Genomic DNA, 24,465 nt, shown 5'->3' on the forward strand with positions numbered 1-24,465 from the left:
AATAAGGTCCTCACATCAGTATCAGCATTTTAGGTACTTTCAGGAGCATAGGAGAGGTGACAACTCCTGCCAGAGATGGAATGGTGGTCATGCCCATCCAGACTTGGATATTATTAAACATGAAATAAATTCATGTCCATCCATGGCTGATTTGGGATGATCCTGAGCCCCACCGTACTGCGCTGGTATTCTGAGTGCCCGGGATGCTCCGCCACCAGTCCGCACACTGCACTGGTAATGGCTGGTGACATTCTGGGCAGCGGCTCCTTTAAGAGTTAAGAAACTTGAGATTTGTTTGCGCAACAGTCAGTGCAGCGGAGCCGCCAAAGTGTCTAGACTGTCACGTGACGGGAGGCAGCCTATAGCGGCGCCCGGTGCAGGGCCCGAGAGTGTGTGTGAGAGCGAGAGCACAAAGAGCGGAGAGAGCGCAGAGAACCGGAGCTGCCAGTGTGTGTGTGTGTGTGCTGGTTGCGGCGGGGAACCGGAGCCGCTCCACCTAACAGAGGCAGCGCAGGCTGCACACCGCCGTGCATCCCTGTCAGTGTGGTCCCCAGGCAGGATGCTGCTTGTGCGCTCCCCGGAGCTGCATCCTCTGCGCTCAGCTGCGGCCATGTGACAGCTCCGGAGCGGAGAAGAAGCGCTGCCGCCCGCAGCCGGGAGATGTGACCCGGGAGCCGCTGCTGTGTGCGGAGCCCGTCCTGTGCCCACCAGGCACCGATCTCCTGGAGACCGTAGGATTACAGCCCTGCCTGGCACTGGGAGGACTGCGGATCGTGCCCATCCCGGCTGTGCCACCTCCGCGCAGCAGCCACACATGCCGGATCGGTCACCGCTGAGGCTGCAGTGAGAGCCGGGCGCATCCCCGCCGGGGGCGTCGCATGTTCAAGTCCAGACGCACCGGGCTGGTTCGGCGCCTGTGGCGGAGCCGGGCGGGCGGTGATGGGGGAGTGTCTTGCTGCGGTCTGTCCGAGCCGCCCGGCGGGTCCCCGGAGCTGCGCTCTGCAGCGTCGGCCGTGCTGAAGCGCCTGAAGGAGCCGGCTCTGTGCGCGCTGCTGGAGGCGGTGGAGTCCCGGGGCGCAGCGGCCGGAGCCTGTGTGCTGGTGACCCGGGCCGTGCCGCCTCCTCACCTGCCGCTCTGCAGACTGTTCCGCTGGCCTGAGCTGCAGCATCCCGGACAACTGAAGGCTCTGAGCGGGTGTCAGGGGGCCGGAGGAGCGGACAGCCACGGCGTGTGCTGCAACCCCTACCACTACAGCCGCCTGTGCGGCCCCGGTGAGTGCACCGCCCGGGGGTCGCACACCTCTGCCCTGCAGTTTATGGGGGTCTCTATGTATCCTGTACCGCTGCTTGCTGTCAGTGAATGTGTGAGTGACGATCCAGGCAGGCTACACTTGTCACTACTTTAGACAGGTCTATCAGGTGAGAAGCCGAGCTGTTCACTAAGGCAGTGTTCACACTGAATATTATGCAGTGTTTAAAAAAAACAAAAACAACAAACTACCAGTTTTTCAAGCAGAATCGCTCTTTCTCCTGAGTGGAGTTTTTTGAGAAGTATTTATTTTACTGAAGAGTTTAAGAAACTTTTTTTTGTTGTCCTGAAGCGTTTTCTGCAGCTTTTTGATTGGACCGTGCTTAGTTCGGAGAAGATTTCATCAGAATTCGCTTTAAGGAAGTTTTTAAAAAAACACCCGGTGGAAAAAAAGATGTAGACAGAAAAACTTAAAAAAACAAAAACCTCTTCTGAGAACCATAAAAAGGATTCCCCCTAGAAAGTTTTCCAGGTGTGTATGCGGGGGATTGTGGAACAGATCTGCACACAGATTAAGTGTGAATACAGTCCGATACATCCTGGTTCTTCCTGCTGCTCATCTATTGAGATTAGAGGCTACAGTGCACATGCTGCAGCCAGTTCACCTGGGAAGGTTTATGATCCGTATGTTTCTATTCACTGGCAGCAAGCAGTGTGTTAAATAGTTGTTGTGTGTGTTTTTTTTTTTTTTTGTCTGTTACTTTATCAGCCTTACTTGGCCCCTTTTTGTGCAGCGCCTCCTCTCCGCCGCTGTCCCAGGTCTTTGACTTGACTGCAGTAGTGACGTCATAATCAGCTGCAGCCAATCACTGGCTTCGGTGGTCTATTGCCGACTACCTCAGCGCCACCGCTGCAGCGATTGGCAACAAATGCTGGAGGCATTGCTTGAGTAGTGGTGGGGGGGGGAGGAGTAAGTCTGATTTTGGTGTCTTTAAAAAAAACATACAAAACTGGAACCCTCTTCAAGGTAGGTTTCCATAAAATACAGACCTTGCTCTAATCACAATTCCCAGCTCCGGTCAGGATACCCGTCGGACCTGTCTGGTATTCTGATCCCAGCCCGATTCACGTGAAGTCAGCCTAGGGCTTTTTCTCATAAGAAAACTTGCATAGCCAGACGCCCGGACTATTGGATGGCACAACCCAAAAGGCATCAGTCGGTAGTCTGTGAGAATGGCACATATGGTTTCTGTTTGCTTCTATAGAGTATGGCTTTTAGCAGGGGCGTAACTACAATAGGTACAGGCATTGCAATCTCACCCAGGCCCTGGAGCCTAGGGGGCCCCAAAAGTCCCTTTTGCTTATATAAAAAGACCAATTCTATGAAAGACTTGCAATAATTGTGGACCCCGTTGGAGCTTTTGCATTGGGCCCATGAGCTTTCTTGTAGGTGCTCCTTAGTTCTGACCATCGCTTTCTGTAGTGCTTTTGCTAGTATCGGACTTGCTCAGTTTATGACGTGTCAGCATGGTGACATTTGGAAGTGCCACATGTATGTATTCCCTTACCCAGTGTATCCGAGGATTACCAATGATTTCAACTCCTGCCATAAGCAGAAGTCCTTTAATGCGAATATACAAGAAGGTTTCTAAAGTGACAAAGGCATTTATACAGCAATGTTACTGGTCAACTGGCCCCAAACCACTCCCATTATCGAGGACTGGTCGGCTCTTCTGATGCGTCTTGTGGTATTTGTAATATGAAAAATCGGGGACTTTTTATTTTGACTTCCATTACGCTGTTCCTTTATTAGTACTCCTAGAAATTTTTGGAATAAAGTAATTGTTACCATTTCCCTGCAGAGTCTGACACTTATCAGCATTGATATGCCAACGTCAGTGTGGGTACCCCTCCCCCTCTTAGTCACACCCAGTTGTCAATTTATTCTTCCATATCCTGGAGGAATAACAACATAAAGTTACAGAAGATGCTCCAGAATTGATATTTCATAGGGAATTTGTTACTTACTAAACCAGACGCGTCAGAAGTGGTGTCAGGCTTTCCAACTATTTTTTTCCCTCTTTATGGCTGATTCTGCTGATTGGACAAGCTCATAATTTAGTATTGAAGGATGAGGTCCGTTTTTTGTTTCTCTGCGCCATGGAATTGACAACTACTAGCAACCAATACCCAAACCATTTATTTTCTTTCTATACAAAATTATTAGGGCCATATATGCTAATTTTCTTATTCAACTGGCATTCATTTCATTCAACGCTCAGTTGGATAAGAAAATTGACATATTTGGTGCCTTATGTTTCCCCAATGGACTGGAGAGAAAAAGAGTTTATCTACATTCTTGCTACTAAGTGCAGGAATATATAGCTTGAGGTCACAACTTGTAAAAGTTCTCCTTTTAAAGGGATTGTCCATGTTTTTCACATAGTGACTGTAGACTTTGAAATCCTCAGAGTGCGCGCTGCGACGCTACGTGCCCACGATCCAGAGTAGCAGCAGTTTGGATGCAGCTCATCTGCGCTGCGTCCAAAACGCTACGTTGTACAGTTGAAGCACAGTGGATGGAATTTATAGAAATCCCATTCCCACTGTGCTTCTATTTGCCGCCGTGTAAACTCACCGGCGACACGGCATTAGGAGCCGCAGCATGGCAACAAAAATTTCCACAATAGAATGTAAAGGATGTGGTAACTCTGCATGTGTTCAATGAACACCTGCGGGATCAGACTCCGCGAAAATTACGCTGCGTTCAAAGCGCTGCTATAGCCTGATCGTGGGCACATAGCCTAAGGCTTCTCCAGTGCCGATGCTGAGACTGGGCAGCAGGGCTATGGAGTCGGTAAGCCAAACCTCTCAACTCCTCAATTTCCCTGACTCAGCCCTGCCTCACTACTGAGCGTGTACATAAAGTGCAGCACAGATTCATCTCAACTAAAAGCCGAGATCCTTAGATCAGCAACAGAACAGACATTTATAGGACATTTCATAACTTTCCCAAATTCTTATGAAAAAATATTCCCCACAAACTGCATTGTACTACTGTACCCAATGTATTATATATTTTAGGAGTCGGTCCATTTCATACCGACTCAACTAAAATGGACACCGATTCAGACTGCCGGGCAGTCATGTGTCCACAAGTATGCAATATGCACCCAATGTGCCGGTGAACATGGTCACAAGGAATATCTCTAGCGTCAGTGATGCATGCATGTACAGTGAAGGAAATAAGTATTTGATCCCTTGCTGTTTTTGTAAGTTTGCCCACTGACAAAGACATGAGCAGTCTATAATTTTAAGGGTAGGTTATTTTTAACATTGAGAGATAGAATATCCCCCCAAAAAATCAAGAAAATCACATTGTATAAATTAGATAAATTTATTTGCATTTTTCAGTGAGAAATAAGTATTTGATCCCTCTGGCAAACACTTAATACTTGGTGGCAAAACCCTTGTTGGCAAGCACAGCAGTCAGACGTTTTGAGGCTGTCGCTTGGTAACTCGGAGCTTCAACTCCCTCCATAAGTTTTCTATGGGAATAAGGGAAGGAGATTGTCACTCAGGATTTTACGGTACATGGCTCCATCCATTCTCTCATTGATGCGTTGAAGTAGTCCTGTGCCCTTAGCAGAGAAACATTCCCAAAACATAATGCTTCCACCTCCATGCTTGACAGTGGGGATGGTGTTCTTTGGGTCATAGGAAACATTTCTCTAACTCCAAACACGGCGAGTTGAGTTAATGCCAAAGAGCTTAATTTTTGTCTCATCTGACCACCGCACCTTCTCCCAATAACTCACAGAATCATCCAGGTGTTCAATGGTAAACTTCAGACGAACCTAGAGGGGGACCTTGCGGGCACTGCAGGATTTTAAACCTTTAAGGTGTAATGTGTTACCAATGGTTTTCTTGATGACTGTGGTCCCAGCTGCCTTGAGATCATTAACAAGATCCCCCCCCCCCCCGTGTAGTTTTAGGCTGATCTCGCCTTCCTCATGATCAAGGATACCCCACGAGGTGAGATTTTGCATGGTGCCCCAGATCGATCTTGATTGACAGTCATTTTGTACTTTTTCCATTTTCTTTCTATTGCACCAACAGTTGTCTCCCTCTCTCCCTGCATCTTGCTTATGGTTTTGTAGCCCATTCCAGCTTTGTGCAGGTCTATGATCTTGTCCCTGACATCCTTAGAAAGCTCTTTGGTCTTGCCCATGTTGTAGAGGTTACGGTCTTGAGTCTGTGGACAGGAGTCTTTTATACAGGTAACTATGTAAGACAGATGTCTTTAATGCAGGTAACGAGTTGATTAGGAGCGTCTAACTGGTCTGTAGGAGCCAGAACTCCTAATGGTTTGTAGGGGATCAAATACATTTTTTTGCAGTAAGAAATAAGTATCTAATTTATACAATGTGATTTTCTTGCTTTTTTGGGGGGATATTCTATCTCTCAATGTTAAAATTAACCTACCCTTAAAATTATAGACTGTTCATGTCGTAGGGTATGTGCACACGATGCAGAAATGAAGCAGAAAATTTCTGCATCTCCCTGGCAGAAAAAAAGCATGCAGATTGTGCATGCGTTTTTCCTGCAGAATACATGCGGATCCACATGCAGATTGACATGCGTTTCCGCATGCAGATTGACAAGCGCTTTCCAGGCGATGTTAGCATCACCTGGAAAGTGCTTGATAACTAGGTCACACTATATAAATCCATGCAAACAGCATGGATTTATACAGTGTGAACCGAGAGAGTGTATATACTTACCTCCGATGGCCCCCGGTGTCCCGCTCAATCTGTTCTCCCTCGCCGGCAACTTTGAATTGAAAGACCTGCCGACGTCAGCGTCACGTGACCCGTCACATGACTCTGACGTCACCGCAGGTCCTACAACTCACTGCAAGTGCCGGGAACCAAGCGGGAGCGCTGCGCGGGCCGACAGATGGTAAGAATACATTTATTTTTTATTTTATTCTTCTTTTACAGCTTTTTTAATGGTACCTGGGTGTGGATGAGACTCTCCTCTCCTCCACACCCGGGTACCATCCGCACATTAGAACGCGCCAATTACGCAAGTACAGATGCAGTCTTGCGGAATTGGCGCGTTCTAATGCAAGTCAATGGCGGCGAAATCGCCGCGTTTCCGCAAAATTAATTGACATGCTGCGGATTTTTGACCGCAGCGTTAACGCTGCGGAAAAATCCGCATCATGGGCACAGCACATGCGGATTTCCATTGGGGAACATTGCTTCCCTTCTACCATGCGTTTTTCATGCGTTTCCGCGGCGTTTACGCAACTGCAAAAACGCCGCGGAAACGCATGAAATACGCATCGTGTGAACACAGCCTTAGTGGGCAAACTTACAAAAACAAGGGATCAAATACTTATTTCCTTCACTGTATGTTGTAAGCTGAGGGGGAAAATGTACTAAGACCAATGTTTCGTACATCATCTTAAACCTTAGTACTTGGAGTATAATGTGTCAATTTTATCAAGAGCCTCTTGCCTTATAATGTGGCACTTCATTGTCATCTGCCATAAATTGATATCTCCACTGCATACAAGTAGGTGTAGATTTGGGCTATATCTTGCTCTAAATCTTAAGTATCATATAGTAAAATCTGTCAGACAGACGATGGCCCCACACAAAACCTCAGCCATGCTTTAAAAGTCATGAGAAAAGCAAAAAGCTTTTTCTGTGCCAGAAACCTGTAGTTAATTGTGGAGTATCTTGCATCGTGAGCACAAGTTGGAAATCCCCTTCAGGGTAAGTGCACACAGTGTCAGACTGGGGTTAAAGGGGCCCACCAGTGACATTGACTCTAATGTGCACAAATATTGCATTACCCTCATTAAAGAAGCACTCCTCCCATCAAAGTTTTTATCCTCTTTAATATATTGCAATCATCATATTATATATCACTGTGTACTTAAAATTGTTCATTTTGCCTTTTTACCCAGTTAATTGTTCTTCTCTTTTCTCTGATCTATGTAGAAACAGGAAGTCTCTTGTCCCTGTATTTATCATCCCCCCTCTTCAACGCCTGACCGAGGTGCCCCGCTATAGACTTTTGCAGTGACTCATTTGTGCAGACAAAATTGACCTCCTGTTTCTAGATAGCGCTTAGAAGGAATCAGCTAGTCAGTTTTTAATCACATTTCCATTAGGTCTATGACATTAACTGGGTAGAAGGGAAAATGAGCAATTGTAAGTATACAGTGCTATATAATATGATTGAAATATATTAGGATAAAATCTTTGATGGGAGGAGTGCTTCTTTAACAATCTGATCTATGTTTCTGTAAAATAATAAACTAGTTTGATAAATGATGAGATGCTGGTTTTGTCTGTACATAGTGATTCAAGTATATTGTGACAAGTACTTCTCTTTAGAGAGTTGTGGGTCATATTGGGAGATTCTCCTGCCAGTCTGAGTACACAAGGCCTTTTTTTTTTTTTTTTTTTTTCTTTTAAGGAGGAGTCTGCGTAAGGCTGTGTGCCCATGATGCAGAAATGCTCCAGATTTTTCCTGAGCATTTCTGCATCTCCCTTGCAAAAAAAAAAGCATGCGGATTGTACATGCGTTTTTCCTGCCAGGGACATGCGGAAGTGAAGCGTTCTTCACATGCATTTCCGCATGCGGGTTGTCAACCGCTTACCAAGCAATTTTAGCATCACTTGGAAAGTGCTTGACAACTTGGTCACACTATATAAATCCATGTGACCGTAAAAGAATGGTACCCGGGTTTGGAGAAGAGGAGACTCTCCTCCGGACGCGGGTACCATAGTACCTGTAAAATAATAAAAATAAAAAATATATATATATATAATTCAAAGATTTTTCTGTATTTTCATGACTCTGAAAATTGTACATTCACACTGAAGGCATCAAAACTATGAATTAACACATGTGGAATTATATACTTAACAAAAAAGTGTGAAAGAACTGAAATATGTCTTATATTCTAGGCTCTTCAAAGTAGCCACCTTTTGATTTGAGGACTGCTTTGCACACTCTTGGCATTCTCTTGATGAGCTTCAAGAGGTAGTCACCGGAAATGGTTTTCACTTCACAGGTGTACCCTGTCAGGTTTAATAAGTGGGATTTCTTGCCTTATAAATGGGGTTGGGACCATCAGTTGTGTTGTGCAGAAGTCTGGTGGATACACAGCTGATAGTCCTACTGAATAGAATGTTAGAATTTGTATTATGGCAAGAATAAAGCATCTAAGTAAAGAAAAACAATTGGACAAACTTTGAAAGTGAAAGTGTCCCCAAGTGCAGTTGCAAAAACCATCAAGCGCTACAAAGGAAGCCCCAGGAAAGGAAGACCAAGAGTCACCTCTGCTTCTGAAGATAAGTTTATCCAAGTCACCAGCCTCAGAAATCGCAGGTTAACAGCAGCTCAGATTAGAGACCAGGTCAATGCTACACAGAGTTCTAGCAGCAGACACACCTCTTCAACAACTGTTAAGAGGAGACTTTGTGCTGCAGGCCTTCATGGTAAAATAGCTGCTAGGAAACCACTGCTAAGGACAGGCAACAAGCAGAAGAGACTTGTTTGGGCTAAAAAACACAAGGAATGGACATTAGACCAGTGGAAATCTGTGCTTTGGTCTGATGAGTCCAAATTTGAGATCTTTGGTTCCAACCACCGTGTCTTTGTGCGACGCAGAAAAGGTGAACGGATGTACTCTACATGCCTGGTTCCCACCGTGAAGCATGGAGGAGGAGGTGTGATGGTGTGGGGGTGCTTTGCTGGTGACACTGTTGGGGATTTATTCAAAATTGAAGGCATACTGAACCAGCATGGATACCACAGCATCTTGCAGCGGCATGCTATTCCATCCGGTTTGCGTTTAGTTGGACCATCATTTATTTTTCAACAGGACAATGACCCCAAACAAACCTCCAGGCTGTGTAAGGGCTATTTGTCCAAGAAGGAGAGTGATGGGGTGCTACGCCAGATGACCTGGCCTCCACAGTCACCAGACCTGAACCCTATCGAGATGGTTTGGGGTGAGCTGGACCGCAGAGTGAAGGCAAAAGGGCCAACAAGTGCTAAGCATCTCTGGGAACTCCTTCAAGATTGTTGGAAGACCATTTCCGGTGACTACCTCTTGAAGCTCATCAAGAGAATGCCATGAGTGTGCAAAGCAGTCATCAAAGCAAAAGGTGGCTACTTTGAAGAACCTAGAATATAAGACATATTTTCAGTTGTTTCACACTTTTTTGTTAAGTATATGATTCCACATGTGTTAATGCATAGTTTTGATGCCTTCAGTGTGAATGTACAATTTTCATAGTCATGAAAATACATAAAAATCTTTAAATGAGGTGTCCAAACTACCGGGGTCCGGAGGAGAGTCTCCTCTGCTCCAAACCCGGGTACCATCCGCAAATTGAAACACATGGAATCCGCATCTGCAGATGCAGTGATTTGGATGTCATGCAGTCCAATGCAAGTCAATGGCGGAGAAAACGCAACGATTCCGCAAAATAATTGGTAGTGCTGCGGAATGATAGTGCTGTGACAATGATAATCCGCAGCGGAAATTTCCGCAGCATGTGCACAGCACATGCGGATTATCATTGGGGAACATGGCAGACCTTCTACCAAGCGTTTTTAAGCGTTTCTGCAGTGGAATTGCCGCTGCGGAAGCGCTTAAACGCATAGTGGGCACACAGCCTAAAAGAAAAAGTGCTTTAACTTCAAAGGATGAACATGGTGCACAGCAATGTAAAAGCAACATCGCTGTGTACATGTTCTGTCTGTGGTCACTTCTTCTAATCATTTCAGGCTTAGAAAGCCGAGCAGTTGTTAAAGTAGCACACTCATTCTTTTGGGCGGCTTCAGCTTGGAAGCCGCTTGCTATTTAACATTAAAATTAGAAAAAAAAACCACCAAAACAAAAAAAAAACTCCCAACGAAGACGCTGGCGTTCTCCTAAAGTGTCTTCGTCTTTGAAAACTTGGTGGGTAAGTCGATGTCTAAAAGACGCTGTGTGCACTTATCCTTAAACTATGATCACTCGCAGCGTTTTTTTTTTTTCTTCTACAGAAAATCTGCTTTTTAGGCTATGTGCCCACGATGCAGAAATGCTCAGGATTTTTTTCCTGAGCATTTCTGCATCTCCCTGGCAGAAAAAAACGCATGCGGATTGTACATGCGTTTTCCTGCCAGGGAAATGCGGAAATGGAGCGTTATTCTCTGACATTTCCGCATGCGGATTGACAAGCGCTTTCCAAGCTATTTTAGCATCACTTGGAAAGTGCTTGTGACAACTAGGTCACACTATATAAATCCATGCAAACGGCATGGATTTATATAGTGTGACCCGAGAGAGTGGTAAAAATAAAAAAATAAAATATATACTTACCCTCCGATGGCCCGTGCTGGCTTGTTTCGCTCGGTCCCGGCTGCCGGCAGCGGTGAATTGAAAGACCTGCCGCCGGAAGGTAAATATACATTTATTTTTTATTTTATTCTTTTTTTACAGCTTTTTTAATGGTACCTGGGTGTGGATGAGACTCTCCTCTCCTCTACACCCGGGTACCATCCGCACATTAGAACGTGCCAATTCCGCAAGTATAGATGCAGTCTTGCGGTATTGGCGCGTTCTAATGCAAGTCAATGGCGGCGAAAACGCAGCATTTCCCCAAAATAATTGTTAGTGCTGCGTTTTTTTCCGCAATGATAACCCGCAGCGGAAATTTCCGCAGCATGTGCACAGCACATGCGGATTATCATTGGGGAACATGGCAGGCCTTCTACCATGCGTTTCCGCAGCTGCAGAAACGCATTAAAAGCGCATCGTGGGCACACAGCCTAACAGTGTCAGCAAAAGCAATGAGATTTCAGATCTCATGCACACGGTTGTGTTTTTTTTTCTTTTAATTCCTGACTGAATTTGAAAACAGCAGCATTTTTGTTAATCTGCAGCATGTAAATTTTTTTTTTTTTTTTTCACCCATAGAAGGCACTGAGTAAGGGGGAAAAAAATGTGGCGAAAAATGCAACAAGTATTTGGTGAATAAACTAACTTGTACTGTAGACAAAGCACCCATGGATTTCGAAACTCCACAAAAAAGTGTGTTTTGAACCCATTGTTATTATTGCCAAGTGAGTCAAACTTTTCTTTTTCACTTCTACCTGTGGAACAGATTTCCATTATTTAAAACAAAAACAATTGGACGCAACAGTAAAATGCATTTAGACTGAACAGTTCAGATGCTTTGCGGATTACTATCTTCTTACTACATAAAGAGCTTAATGTTGAGGTGAGTCTGAGAAAAACGTTAGCTAACGTTGGAGCCATGACTGTTGTAGATGACGACGAAGAAAGGGAACATTTTCCTATTGAATTTTTAAATAGCTTTACCCCATTAGGCATGCCAAGTCATTGCCGTAGACTTAAGGGGGCAGCATTATTATGTTGTTGAGAAATTTGAATGCAAAACGAGGACTCTGCAATGGTACACGATTAGTTGTAACATCATTGAATAGAAATGTTCTTGAGGCAGAGATTAACAGGATCAGCTGAAGGTGAGAAAGTAAATAGACATTGTTAATTTGAGTTAGTTTTTATTATGTAGAGCACACTTTTCTAGCTTTGGAAACTTATTTGTTTCGGAACTTTGGCTGCTAGTAGATTAATACTAGTGATCAGTCCTAAAAATATAAAAATGTATAATATTTTTAGAACTTATTCACTATATACTTTTGCTTTGGTAGCATGACACTGGTAATGTACTTGCGTAACCAACATAAATGACCATAATTGTTTCCATGAAGATCTGGCATTAGTTTGCTACAATCTTTGGGAGGTCCGGTGTTGTAGCGGTATGACGCCTCCTAGAAGCTGGATACATATCAAGGCAGAGATCGATCTGCTCATTGAACATCGCTTATTGTTTTACCATTGTCACCCGCAACCTTTTATAGCCCAAACATGGAACAATGTTGGTGTGAAATCACTAGTGTATGGCCAACTGTGCCCTTAATTGAATAATAATCGAGGGCCATATTTTGGTGATCTGAATGGATTGCATTAGAAGCATTATGGATGTAGACACTTTATGGTTTTGATAAAAGTGAAGTAGAGGGCTTCCCGATGTGTTATAGTGTCTTTGCTGGTTATTCTCTTGCTAGTATACATTTTTATGAATGTCAAAGGAACATTGGAAAAGGTAGGGGCTGGTATCTCTGACAGATGTTTTCCTAGATAGGTGTGTGTTCCTCATAAAATATCAAGGTTGTAACATTATTTTAGAACACTGCATTGTGCCATTCCTCCGTTCTTTCTGAAAATGCAGAAATAAATTGACGATTGTGTGTTTTAACACTCATTGTTAAAGTGGCACGATGGCTACAGAGCCCGCTGCTGCAAAGTGTCCAGGGCTGTGGAGTCGGTAAGCCAAACCTCCAAATCCTCAATTTCCATGACTCCGACTCCCTCATACATGGCTCATGTTTAAAATGATAAATTTACTGTAGCACAGATTCATCTCAGGTAAAAGTCTAGACCCTTAGATCAGGAATAGGACAGACATTTATAGGACATTTCATAACTTTACCAAATTCATATGAAAAAATATTCCCCACAAACTGCATTGAACTACTGTACCCAATTTATTCTATATTGTTCGAGTTGGTCCATTTTATACCGACTCCACCAAAATGGACACGGACTTCGACTCCATAGCCCTGCTACTGACGGGTATGGGTAAGAGGCAGTTGTGTGAAAATAAGTGACCGCTCCAGGAGTAAAGAGGAACAGCACAATAATTGAAGGAAACATTCTCTAGTAGTGTTATTTCATGAGGATTGCAAATATTTACTGAAATGGATGAGACCTGAACCTACCTTGCCATGCTCCTTTCCTAATGTGTATTTCAATGGGAAGGGTGACAGTAATGGTTAATACAACTATGTTCTCGGGCATCTTTTTTTTTTTTTATAACTATAGATAGATGGGTATAGAAGATGCCACGTTTAACCTCACATGATTGTGATAAAACGCAACATGAACACTTTTGATGGAAACATTTTTAATCTATATAAAATATACACAAGTTCAATGGTTTTATGAGAGAACTTTTATGATTGAGCAAGTTAGGAGAAAAACGCTGAAGAAAGTCACGTTAACCAGAGCTGTTTCTAGTATTGCATTCCAGTGTAATCTGTGCAGACCCCAGCATGTCCCTCACCCGCCCCCTTCCTGGGCAATAAGAGGCTCCAGGATATCTGAGAAGGAGTGCAATAGCAAGAATCACGCTGTAATCGCATGCAGATCAATGGAACCGCACAGAAAGCAATATAATGATCTGCAGATCAATAAGGTTACTTAAAGGCAATCTATTATAAATCCTATTTATAGGACTGATGAGTACAGTATCACCCTATGCATGTGCTGTAGTGCAAGCTGGAGCTGGGCAGGTACCTTGTAATGACTGGGCCTTACTATGGCTGTTATTGGATTTTTTTCTTTTCCTGACGTCTAGGCTTTGATTTGTGTAGTGCTCTAGCCTGCATGGTTAGCTCCATTCCTGGTGTTTAGTAAGTGGTTGTGTAGTATGTAAATTGGTGGGGAATGTTGTGTAATACCTTTTAGTATATAGGCAGTCTATCAATGATTGCTACAGAGGCATATCATGCTTTCCATTAAAGGGAATATGTTTCCAGGACTTTGCTTCCCCATCTGAGAGCAGCATGATGTAGGTACAGAGCCTGATTTCAGCAATGTGTCACTTACTGGACTGTTTGCTGCAGTTTTGATAAAGTCCCTTTTCTCTCCTGTAGATCTTCCAGTTCTCGGAGTGCTGAGTTCTGAATAATCCCACCCACACCACTGTTTGGCAGCTTTCTGCCTATGCACAGTATACACAAAGCTGCCAATCAGTGATGGGGCTGGAGTTTTAAAGCACTCACAAATATGGAGGAGTACATAGCAGCAGATTTACTAGTCCTCTAGTGATGATAAAATCACTGTTTTATCAGAAGGAGATTATTAAAGCTACATCAAGCATCCCAGTAAGTGACACATTGCTGGAATCAGGATCTTTGACTCTACAGTCATGGCCAAAAGTATTGAGAATGAGACAAATAGTAATTTTTCCAAAGTTTACTGCTTCATTTTTTGTAATGGCAATTTGCATATACTCCTGAATGTCAAAGAGTGATCAGCTTAACAGCAATTACTGTACTTGCAAAGTCAATATTTGCCCAGAAAATGAACTTTAACCCCCAAAACACATTTCAACATCATTGCAGTCCTGCCTTAAAAGGAGCAGCTAACATCGTTTTCGTGATTGATCCATTAACACAGGTGTGGGTGTTGATGAGGACAGGGCTGGCGATCAATCAGTCATGATTAAGTAAGAATGACATCACTGGACACTTTAAAAGGAGGCTGGTTCTTGGTATTATTGTTTCTCTTCAGTTAACCATGGTTATCTCTAAAGAAACACGTGCAGCCATCATTGCACTGCACAAAAATGGCCTAACAGGGAAGAGTATCGCAGCTACAAAGATTGCACCTCAGTCAACAATCTATCGCATCATCAAGAACTTCAAGGAGAGAGCTTCCATTGTTGTCAAAAAGGCTCCAGGGTGCCCAAGAAAGACCAGCAAGCGCCAGGACCGTATCTTAAAACTGTTTCAGCTGCGGGATCGGACTACCAGCAGTGCCGAGCTTGCTCAGGAATGGCATCAGGCTGGTGTGAGTGCTTTTGCACGCACTGTGAGGCGAAGACTCTTTGAGCAAGGGCTGGTTTCAAGGAGGGTAGCAAAGAAGCCACTTCTCTCCAGAAAAAACATCAGACCGACTGATATTCTGCAAAAGGTACAGGGAGTGGACTGCTGAGGACTGGGGCAAAGTCATTTTCTCTGATGAATCCCCTTTTCGATTGTTTGGGACATCTGGAAAACAGCTTATTCGGAGAAGAAGAGGTGAGCGCTACCACCAGTCTTGTCTCATGCCAACTGTAAAGCATCCTGAAACCATTCATGTGTGGGGTTGCTTCTCAGCCAAGGGAATCGGCTCACTCACAGTCTTGCCTAAAAACACAGCCATGAATAAAGAATGGTACCAGAATGTCCTCCAAGAGCAACTTCTCCCAGCCGTCCAAGAGCAGTTTGGCGCCCAACAATGCCTTTTCCAGCATGATGGAACACCTTGCCATAAAGCAAAGGTGATAACTAAATGGCTCATGGAACAAAACATAGAGATTTTGGGTCCATGGCCTGGAAACTCCCCAGATCTTAATCCCATTGAGAACTTGTGGTCAATCATTAAGAGACGGGAGGACAAACAAAAACCAACAAATTCTGGCAAAATGCAAGCATTGATTATGCAAGAATGGACTGCTATCAGTCAGGATTTGGTCCAAAAGTTGATTGAGAGCATGCCAGGGAGAATTACAGAGGTCTTGAAGAAGAAGGGGCAACACTGCAAATATTGACTTGCTGCATTAACTCATTCTAACTGTCAATATAACCTATTGGTACTCATAATACGATTGCAATTATATTTCTGTATGTGATATAAACATCAGACAAACACTAATAAAAACCAGAGGCCAGCAGATCATGTGAAAATATAATTTTGGTGTCATTCTCAAAACTTTTGGCCATGACTGTATATTATGCTACTCTCAGATTAGATGTCAAAAGGGAATTTATCACCAGGTTTTTAAGTGCTCCTAGGCATTAGATAAATAGTGGCTGACCCTACAGGCAGGGCTGAACTATCCTCTAATGTGCATATCCTGACTTTCCCTTGACAGTAGATAATGGGTGGAAAAAAAAAAGCATTTGACATATTGTATTTTAAAATTGTGGCTCCGACCTACCCCATGCTTTTATTTCAAAGGCTGGAGTCACACGACTGTATAGCATCGGATGCGATATGCTAATGACACTCGGCTCCTGCTCTGCTGCGAGTGTGAGCAGTGTCAGTGCTCCGCGCTCCCATCCTCTCGCCTGAGAGAATCACAGCACAGCTGTGGAGGTGACGGAGAACGTAATTTCTCAATCTCCTCCATTGCCTGTCTCTACGTATATTGGATGACCTCCGAGTGCAGTCCAATGTTTCACATGTACGCCTAGATTTGTGCGGGCCGAGTCTTACTGCAAATTGCAGCATGCTGAACAATCACAGATCTGAGCTGCCCCATAGAATAACACTGGGCCGAGTGCTATGTGATGTTTTATTGCATAACACTTGGCCATGATATACACAGAGGAGTATGAGCCCTAAAGGCCCCATTCACACTGGATTAAAGTAAGCTGAACCTGTCACTTTCAGCAAGACTGGTGATCATCTTTTATTTATGGGGGTGCTCCAACTTTCCCCCAACAGATGAAGCCAGAAGAGAGAAGGTCAGACATTTAAATGTAAGCGCCTGATCCTTTTATTTCCAAGGAGGGTAAGCCGTTCCCAGAGGAGTCACATGTGTATGGCGGAGTCGGGAGTGCGCTGCCGGCTATCTCATGAGTGTGGCCCCAGCTTACTAGTAACTGTTATCTGACCCTATATAAATGCATTATTGTGCACACCTGTACTTCTGTGCTATGAGGATACTACAGTATGTATGGCCTCATAGCCAGTATGTGAACCTTCACTGGTCTTTCAAATGCAAATGAGACACATGGAGAAAGCAGTCCGCACTTGAAAGTGCGTGTCTAGGCCGTCCTCAGCCTGCAGGAAACCCGGTGATATCATCAGTTTTTTATGAATGAAAATGTTGATCTTTTAGTAACTTCCTTATAATCTCTTCCAAGTTATGGCCCTACACTGTTTTACAAACCTGAATACATGGTAACAGTTGTGCTGGATATTTTATTATTATTTTTTTTGATCAATGCTGCAATACCGAGCATAACCTCTATAACGTGCGGGGAGACGGCAGGACAGGCTGCAGCACTCGCAGAGTCCTATTGCTTAGATAGGGATAGGGTAGACTTTAGTTTATTCTGAATCTAAAAAAAAAAAAAAAAATTAGATTGTGTGCACATATTGCATTTCTTGTCACACAGTCTGAAGGGAATCCCGATGCCAGCAGAGTGAATGAGAATCCTGATCTCTCAAGCACACATTGCTTATTTGTGACGTGCAGATTTTAATCTGTAGCATATCAATTCTATAAGCCTTTCTGCTGCAGATTTTACCCATATTAACGAGTGGAGAGAAATCTGCACCAAATATGTGCGCTTTTGTCGCTGCTTTTTTCCTGCCAACAGATGCAGAAATTTTCTGAACTGCCAAACGTTGAAAAAGAGCCAGCGCAGGGGGCACTTCATTCATTATTTACATATTGCCGTAAAACAAATGCCTAACGTGCACATACCCTTTAATCTCTACTTTGTATTCCTGGAAAACCTCTAAGTAATAATACATAAGGTAACACAGATAATTCAGTATGTATTAAATGTTAAAAGGGGGGCAATAGGAAATTAATGGAATAGTGATGTACTGGTGATATCTAGAAATGTAGTTTCTGTATGTGTTTTTAATGGGGAAAAGGGAATAATTTGCTGCCAAGCACCTATGGCGGTGTCTTACTTTACCTGAGGACAAAATGATTGAAAGTTAAAATTTAACATGCCTAGGACCTCCCTAACATCATCAGGCATAGAACAATTGGGAGGTCCACATTCATAGATGGTCCTCACTGAAATCTGCATGTTTGGCCCACCTAATTTTACTGCATAAGGTTGCCTTTTTAAATGTGCTTTCCTCCCCTTCTTTCAGTTTACAGATGGCCCCACCGTTAACTCTTCTCTTTTGCCTAGTTTGCTTCAACTGTCAGGTGCCGAACAATGACCGCCACGACCAATTCTCTCTGTTTAAAGAGAATTTGTCACCAGACTTTTGCTACTCCATATAAGAGCAGCATAATTTAGAGGCAGAGACCCTGATTCCAGCGTAGTGTCACTCAATGGGCTGCTTGCTGCAGTTTTGATATAATCACTGTTATCGGCTGTAGTACTCTGCATGTATAACCCGGCCCACACCACTAATCCGCAGCTTATGCACAGTGTACACAGAAAGTTGCCAATTAGTGGTGGGGTTATGCAGAGCTCATGAATATGGAGGACTACATGGTAGCAGGTTTACTAGTCCTTGTTGCTAAAACACTGGTTTTATCAAAACTACAACAAGCAGCCCAGTAAGTTACACATCACTGGATACAGTGTATCTGCCCCTATATCATTCTGCTGTTGGATTAGAGGGCAAAAACCTGGTGACAGATTCCATTTAATAATAAAAAAAAAAAGGGATGAAAAACCCCCTTAAGGAGTGGCATTTGGCAAGAGTCAGTCAAATATTCACTTGTATGCTTTTCTACCATTTGAATGTGCTCCTATTGCCCAATCCTTTAATATGTGGAACCTAACTAAAGCAGGGATTATAAGTGGCATTGGATGCATTTCCCAAGGAGAGCAAACCTATCCTTCGCTTCAGATTGATCTGCTTATGAACATAGGCTTGTATAGGCAGATTTAGGGCTTATTCACACAGCCGTAGACGTGTGGTATAACATAGACCGTAAAATACATCTGCTATAGAATAATGTAGTTTGAATATGGGGGCTTCCTAACTCGCCCCCACCAAACTGTCAGGGTAGATGAGGTTCCAGCATGTCTGATTTCGGGCTACCCATCCATTTTGCTCTCTGCAAGATATACCACCGCCAGAGGAGTCAGCCAGCGTCTTTCATAGAGGACACCGGAACGCCAAACAGAGCTAGTGCTCCTGTGTATGGGAAAGTTGAGGGAGATGGCTGCTATCTATTCTGTATGGAGCCCCATAGCCCTGAATTGATAAAACTTGAGTTCTTCTAACACTAGCCTTCTTATTGATTGTTAGCCTAGTATGGAGTTTTATTGGCAATTTTACACTGGAGAAAAGTATGCAAATTGGCTCTCTCAGAACGAAAAATCAACTCAAGCGCTACCTTAGGTGAGGTTGAAACCAGGGCTGTGGAGTTGGAGTCGGAGCCAATTTTGGTGGAGTCCTTATAAAATGGACCAACTCCGACTCCTAAAATATATAATAAATTGAGTACAGTAGTTCAATGCTGTTTGTGGGGAATATTTTTTTCATAAGAATTTGGTAAAGTTATGAAATGTCCTATAAATGTCTGTCCTATTCCTGATCTAAGAGTCTAGACTTTTAGCTGAGATGAATCTGTGCTACAGTAAATTTATCACTTTAAACATGAGCCATGTATGAGGGAGTTGGTGTCATGGACATTGAGGAGTCGGAGATTTGGCTTACCGACTCCACAGCCCTAGTTTAAAACCTTTTTAGAAGTCCATTTCCGACGCTCTAAGGAACCTTGCAACACGATGAGGGATAAATGCCGAGTCAGAATCTCTTATACAGACAGGTTTTTTCAGGGTGTTTGCCCCTCATCAGCTTAAGGTACCGTCTCACATAACGACGCACCAGCGATCCCGACAACGATGTGACCTGGCCGGTATCGCTGGTGCGTCGCTAAGTGATCGCTGGTGAGCTGTCAAACAGGCAGGCTCACCAGCGATCAGGGGAGCAGCGACATCGTGGAAAGAATCTTTCCACGATGTCCTGCTCCTGGTTACCAGCCTGCTGAAGCAGGAGCAGGCTGGTAGCCATGATAAACAGCGGGTTACTAGGGGCACACGCACACTTAGTAACCCGCTGTTTATCATGGTTACCACTCTGCTACGGTGAGCGGAAACGGTGAGCGTGTGCCCCTAGTAACCCGCTGTTTATCATGGTTACCAGCCTGATCGCTGGTCACACACAGCGATGTGTGCTGAACAGCGGGAGGGCAAGGACCAAAAAATGGTCCAGAACACTTTGCAGCGATCAGCGACCTCACAGCAGGGGCCTGATCGCTGCAAAGTGTCACACATAACGACATCGCTGGTGAGGTCGCTGTTGCGTCATCAAAACCGTGACTCAGCAGCGATCTCGCTATGTGAGAGGGGGGCTATAGAGCAGTGTCTGACTACTCGAGTTTCTTCCACTATGTATGCCCACAATGACTGTTTTAGTTCTGCTTGATATGTTGATCTTATATCAATACAAAATTGAAAAGTGTTTAATGACTTCAATTATCAGCTAACGAAAGTTCTGATGCAATTAATTTTATACTATTATTGCAATTATAAAGTTTATACTAATTACACTGAATAAATTGGAGAGACCGGGGTGCTCTCATAGGTAGCATTCTATGAGGCATAGAGGTTAATTGAATGAATAAAAAAATGCTTACTTGTGAGCTATACGAATAAGTATAACAATGTAGGACTGCTGCCGCTACTATCCGGACCACCTAATGGGTCCGGAATGATGTACTTCAAGCAAAAATATTGAAGTCTATGGCTCTATCTGTAATGGTAAAGCCACTCTGTTGTCCACCTGAAGAAGATCGAATTACTGGATTGAAAATGGGTTCCTTCATATCCCGCCTATCTGTGTGTTTTTAGCCACTCTCTTTATATTATTTTAGTTTTAATCTACCATCTAGTCTCCTTTGTTGCTCGGTCCCCAGCGGCTTTTAAAGCATGTCTATCTCTGAAATGCCGCAGTGTTTCAGAGTCCAACATACCTGGCTGAGATCATATGGCCAGCCCCATTGTGTGAAAAGAACTTGTACTTCTTTACCGTCAAAATTTCTTTTTGTAGTAGAGGTTTTTCAATACTGTGATGCTGGGTGAGAATTATTAATATTGGCATGGCATATGAGCAGTCTGTCACTTTTAAAAGTGACCAGGCTACTTACCCTAGAATCAGGGCCATGGAGTCAGTAAGCCAAACTTCTTACTCCAACTCCTCAATTTCTATTACTGACTCCTTTTATACATCTCATGTTTTAAGTGATAAATTTACTGTAGTAAAATGGTAACATCAGGCTTTTCATCACCATTGTGATACTATAATCAAACTATTTACTTGCCTTAATCCTCTCTTCCTGTTCACTCTAGCAGTTCTGAGATGAGTGCAGGCATTCCTTCCCAGCGCCTTTTTCCTCTGTTCTATTGAGGAGGATCTTCACTACTGAGCGTGTACATAAAGTGCAGCACAGATTCATCTCGACTAACAACTGAGACCCTTAGATCAGGAACAGAACAAACCTTTATAGGACATTTCATAACTTTCCCAAATTCTTATGGAAAAATATTCAGCACATACTGCATTATACTACTGTACCCAATTTATTATATATTTTAGGAGTCAGTCCATTTTATTCAGACTCCGACTCCACAAATCTGCCTAAAATTAGATTCTCCTTTTATCTTCCTAGCTCTAGGTCAGTTTCAATTGCAAGAATAAATTTGGGTATATGTAAGTAGTCTGATTTTAACTTTCCAAGAAATTTATGCTGATGGGGGAACCAATTTTTCAGCCATTGATAGCATAATTCTCCAGTTCATCAGCCTTGTTTTCTGTAAGGTTTGCACATACCAGGGCTATCTGTGATTTGCGGCCGATGTAGCCCCGATGGTACGGTGTGCAGCCTCATGAGGCTTCTAGTGTGAAATGCCTCTGAAACAAGACACCCAATGAAGCATAACATGATTATTAAATCTGATTCCATGTGAATCCAAGGTTAAAAAAACACAACAAAACAAATATCTCCTGTATGAATACAGATGTGCAGTATTTACTGGTCACATAAAATGCAATGATTGTCCTTTTTTTTCTATGTTTTTGTACAACTCTGAGCATGCAGAGACATGTGACTGATCGAGTTGCTGTGAACGTTCGATCTGGTAATGGCAACTGTCTTGTCATTGCTGTAAGGATTTATGCATTCACATTACCCTCGCTAAAGGGTAAATGCTGTCACTTTTACAACATTCTTCCTTGTAGCGTGCTCATTCATCTAAAATGTTATTGCACAGCATAGAGATGTCTGCTTCAGGCTGGAACTGCCTAAGTAGGTTTTGTGAGGTGTTTTTTTTTTTCTTTTTTTCGTTCTTTGTGCCAAATCCAGACTTGGAATTAAAAAGAAGGCAACTTCTAAGGAAAGACTGTTACTTACTGAGTGATTGGAAACTGCATGTGATTCCAGTCATAGAGAAGCAAAGAGTTGAACTTTGTTGTAAAAAGCTCTTAAGGTCTTGTGTCTTTATTAGGGTTGAGCGAGTATGTTCTGTCCGAGTATGCTCAGGCCGAGCTCCGAGTATTTACAGCTGCTCGGTGATGAGCTGTTTGACAGCTTTATTACATGTGAGGATTGTGTAAGAAATAGACATTCCTCCCATGTAATAAATACTCGGAGCTCGGGCCGAGCATACTCGGCAAAAGGGTTAATAGAACATACTCGCTCAACACTAGTCTTTATCCTTAGTACCTGGCCCCACTGTTTATTTATTTATTTTACTCACTTAAATGGCGCCATTAATTCCATAGCTCTTTACAGACATTTATGGGCACTGTCCCCATAGGGGATGTAGATTGTGAGCCCCAATCAGTATGTTTGTGTGGGTTTCCTCCCACACGCCAAAGACAGAGGGAGAACATACAAACTCCTTGCTGATGTTGTCCTTGGTGGGATTTGAACCCAGGACCCCAGCACTGCAGTGCTAACCACTGAGCCACCATCCAGTATTTGGTCAGCATTCGGTCAGTATTTTTTCTCAGGAGTGGGAGTCAAACCAGGTGAGGAATAATCGGAGAAAAGGTATAATAGAAACAAGTCACCAATTCTGCATTTACCACCCACTCCTGGTTTTGGCTCCCACTCCTGATGAAAAAAAATACTGACCAAATACTGATAGTGGGGCTGTGGCCTTAGGACAACTTGATCACTGTGGGTCCAACCGCATGGACCCGCACCAACCCCAAAACCTGAAGAGCCCCATCTGAATGTGGGTCGAGTATTTTCACTTCAGAGCTATTCATTCTTTGAGACTGCTGGAAATGGAAGGCATTCCCATAGAGAGAGAATGGTGTGGTGGTGCAAGTGTTCGGGATCAGTGTTTGTTCCAGTGATATGACCTTTCACCTCTCGTCCACTTTTTGTACTGTGTTCCCTGCTATCAATATCTGACTGGGAATATAGGCAAGAGAAATGGAACCAGATTTATTTTTTTCCCTCCTGCTTTGGACCTATTAAGATGAACTTTTATAAGTAATGTACACCCCCTTTAAAGTCTGTGCGTCACTACTACCATTATTATCGTGGCTATCTGACATCCACACCAAGTTTCTTCTTTGGTCCCAAATAAAGTAAACTTTTATGGCATTTTTATAGAAGTTTGATTTAAGAAAATAAACACTGACTGATGGTTTTTCTGTGAATAGTTGGTTAGGAATATTTATGTAAGGATAGTGGCACATGGGCACATTTTCTACTAATTATTTTTTCAGCTCAGCAAATGTTTCTCTAGCTTTTTAATCACTGGTCATTAATAATGTTTAGGGCACGGTGTGTGTTTTTGTTTTCAGTTCATTTGAGTTCAGCTTTGAAATTAGTGAAAGCGCAAGATATGAAATCACATGGAGAATGTGCATGCTTTTCCAGTAGAACGTCCACGACAACATCACGAAGCACAGCTATTAAAGCTTTTATCCCTTTGCCTTACTTTATTCAGTTTTTTTTTGTCTACTTCTTTAGCTAAAAGGTTCGGAGTTAGGTGACCTGATATGCGTATGGCAGCCAGAGGACTAAATTTTTTTTTGTTATTACTTCAAAAAGTTAAGCATGCAGAACGCTCTTTCTTTTATTTTAAAAATGGAACTGCAATATACTCCATGATAATCAATGGGGTCAGTTTGTATCAGTAATTCAACTGATCTGGTCTGGAAATGTGAACTTGGCCTTAGCAGCCCCAGATTATCCCTGCCGTTTGTCTGGTTGCTCCATTTCCTCCTTGCTGAGCTGTAAAGATGTTCATATAAAAAACAAACATAAAAGTGAAGTACAAAAGAGTAATATTAAGGAAGAAACGACAAACCCCACCACTTTCACAAACTACACAAACAGTCCCACCACTGACCATCAAAAACTATATATTACTTTATACTGTAATGGAAAGGGGGAGAAAACAGGACCTTGTAATAACATTTTCTGCCCCTTAACTGCCACCCAATCCTTACACTGTAAGGAAATAGGTTAATAATTCTGTTCCCATGAAGATTCATATTGTTTTGTCTTGAACCACGTCCTTTTTTGATTGTTATCCCACAGTCCAGA

The 24,465-nt window shown here is 43.1% G+C and overlaps 1 protein-coding gene across 1 annotated transcript in view; it reads left to right on the forward strand.

Annotated features, from left to right (window-relative positions):
* The first annotated feature begins 330 nt into the window (after positions 1-330).
* Positions 331-24,465, forward strand: part of SMAD6 (SMAD family member 6) — a 62,992-nt gene continuing 38,857 nt past the window's right edge. The window contains exon 1 of the mRNA XM_073653453.1: positions 331-1,272. Coding sequence (XP_073509554.1) covers positions 879-1,272 — 394 coding nt within the window. The 5' untranslated portion in view covers positions 331-878. The remainder of the gene's footprint in view (positions 1,273-24,465) is intronic.

This window comes from Phyllobates terribilis, unplaced genomic scaffold (genome assembly GCF_046119375.1).
Source record: "Phyllobates terribilis strain yellow unplaced genomic scaffold, ASM4611937v1 Scaffold_11__3_contigs__length_659146591, whole genome shotgun sequence".
Taxonomy (NCBI): Eukaryota; Metazoa; Chordata; class Amphibia; order Anura; family Dendrobatidae; genus Phyllobates; species Phyllobates terribilis.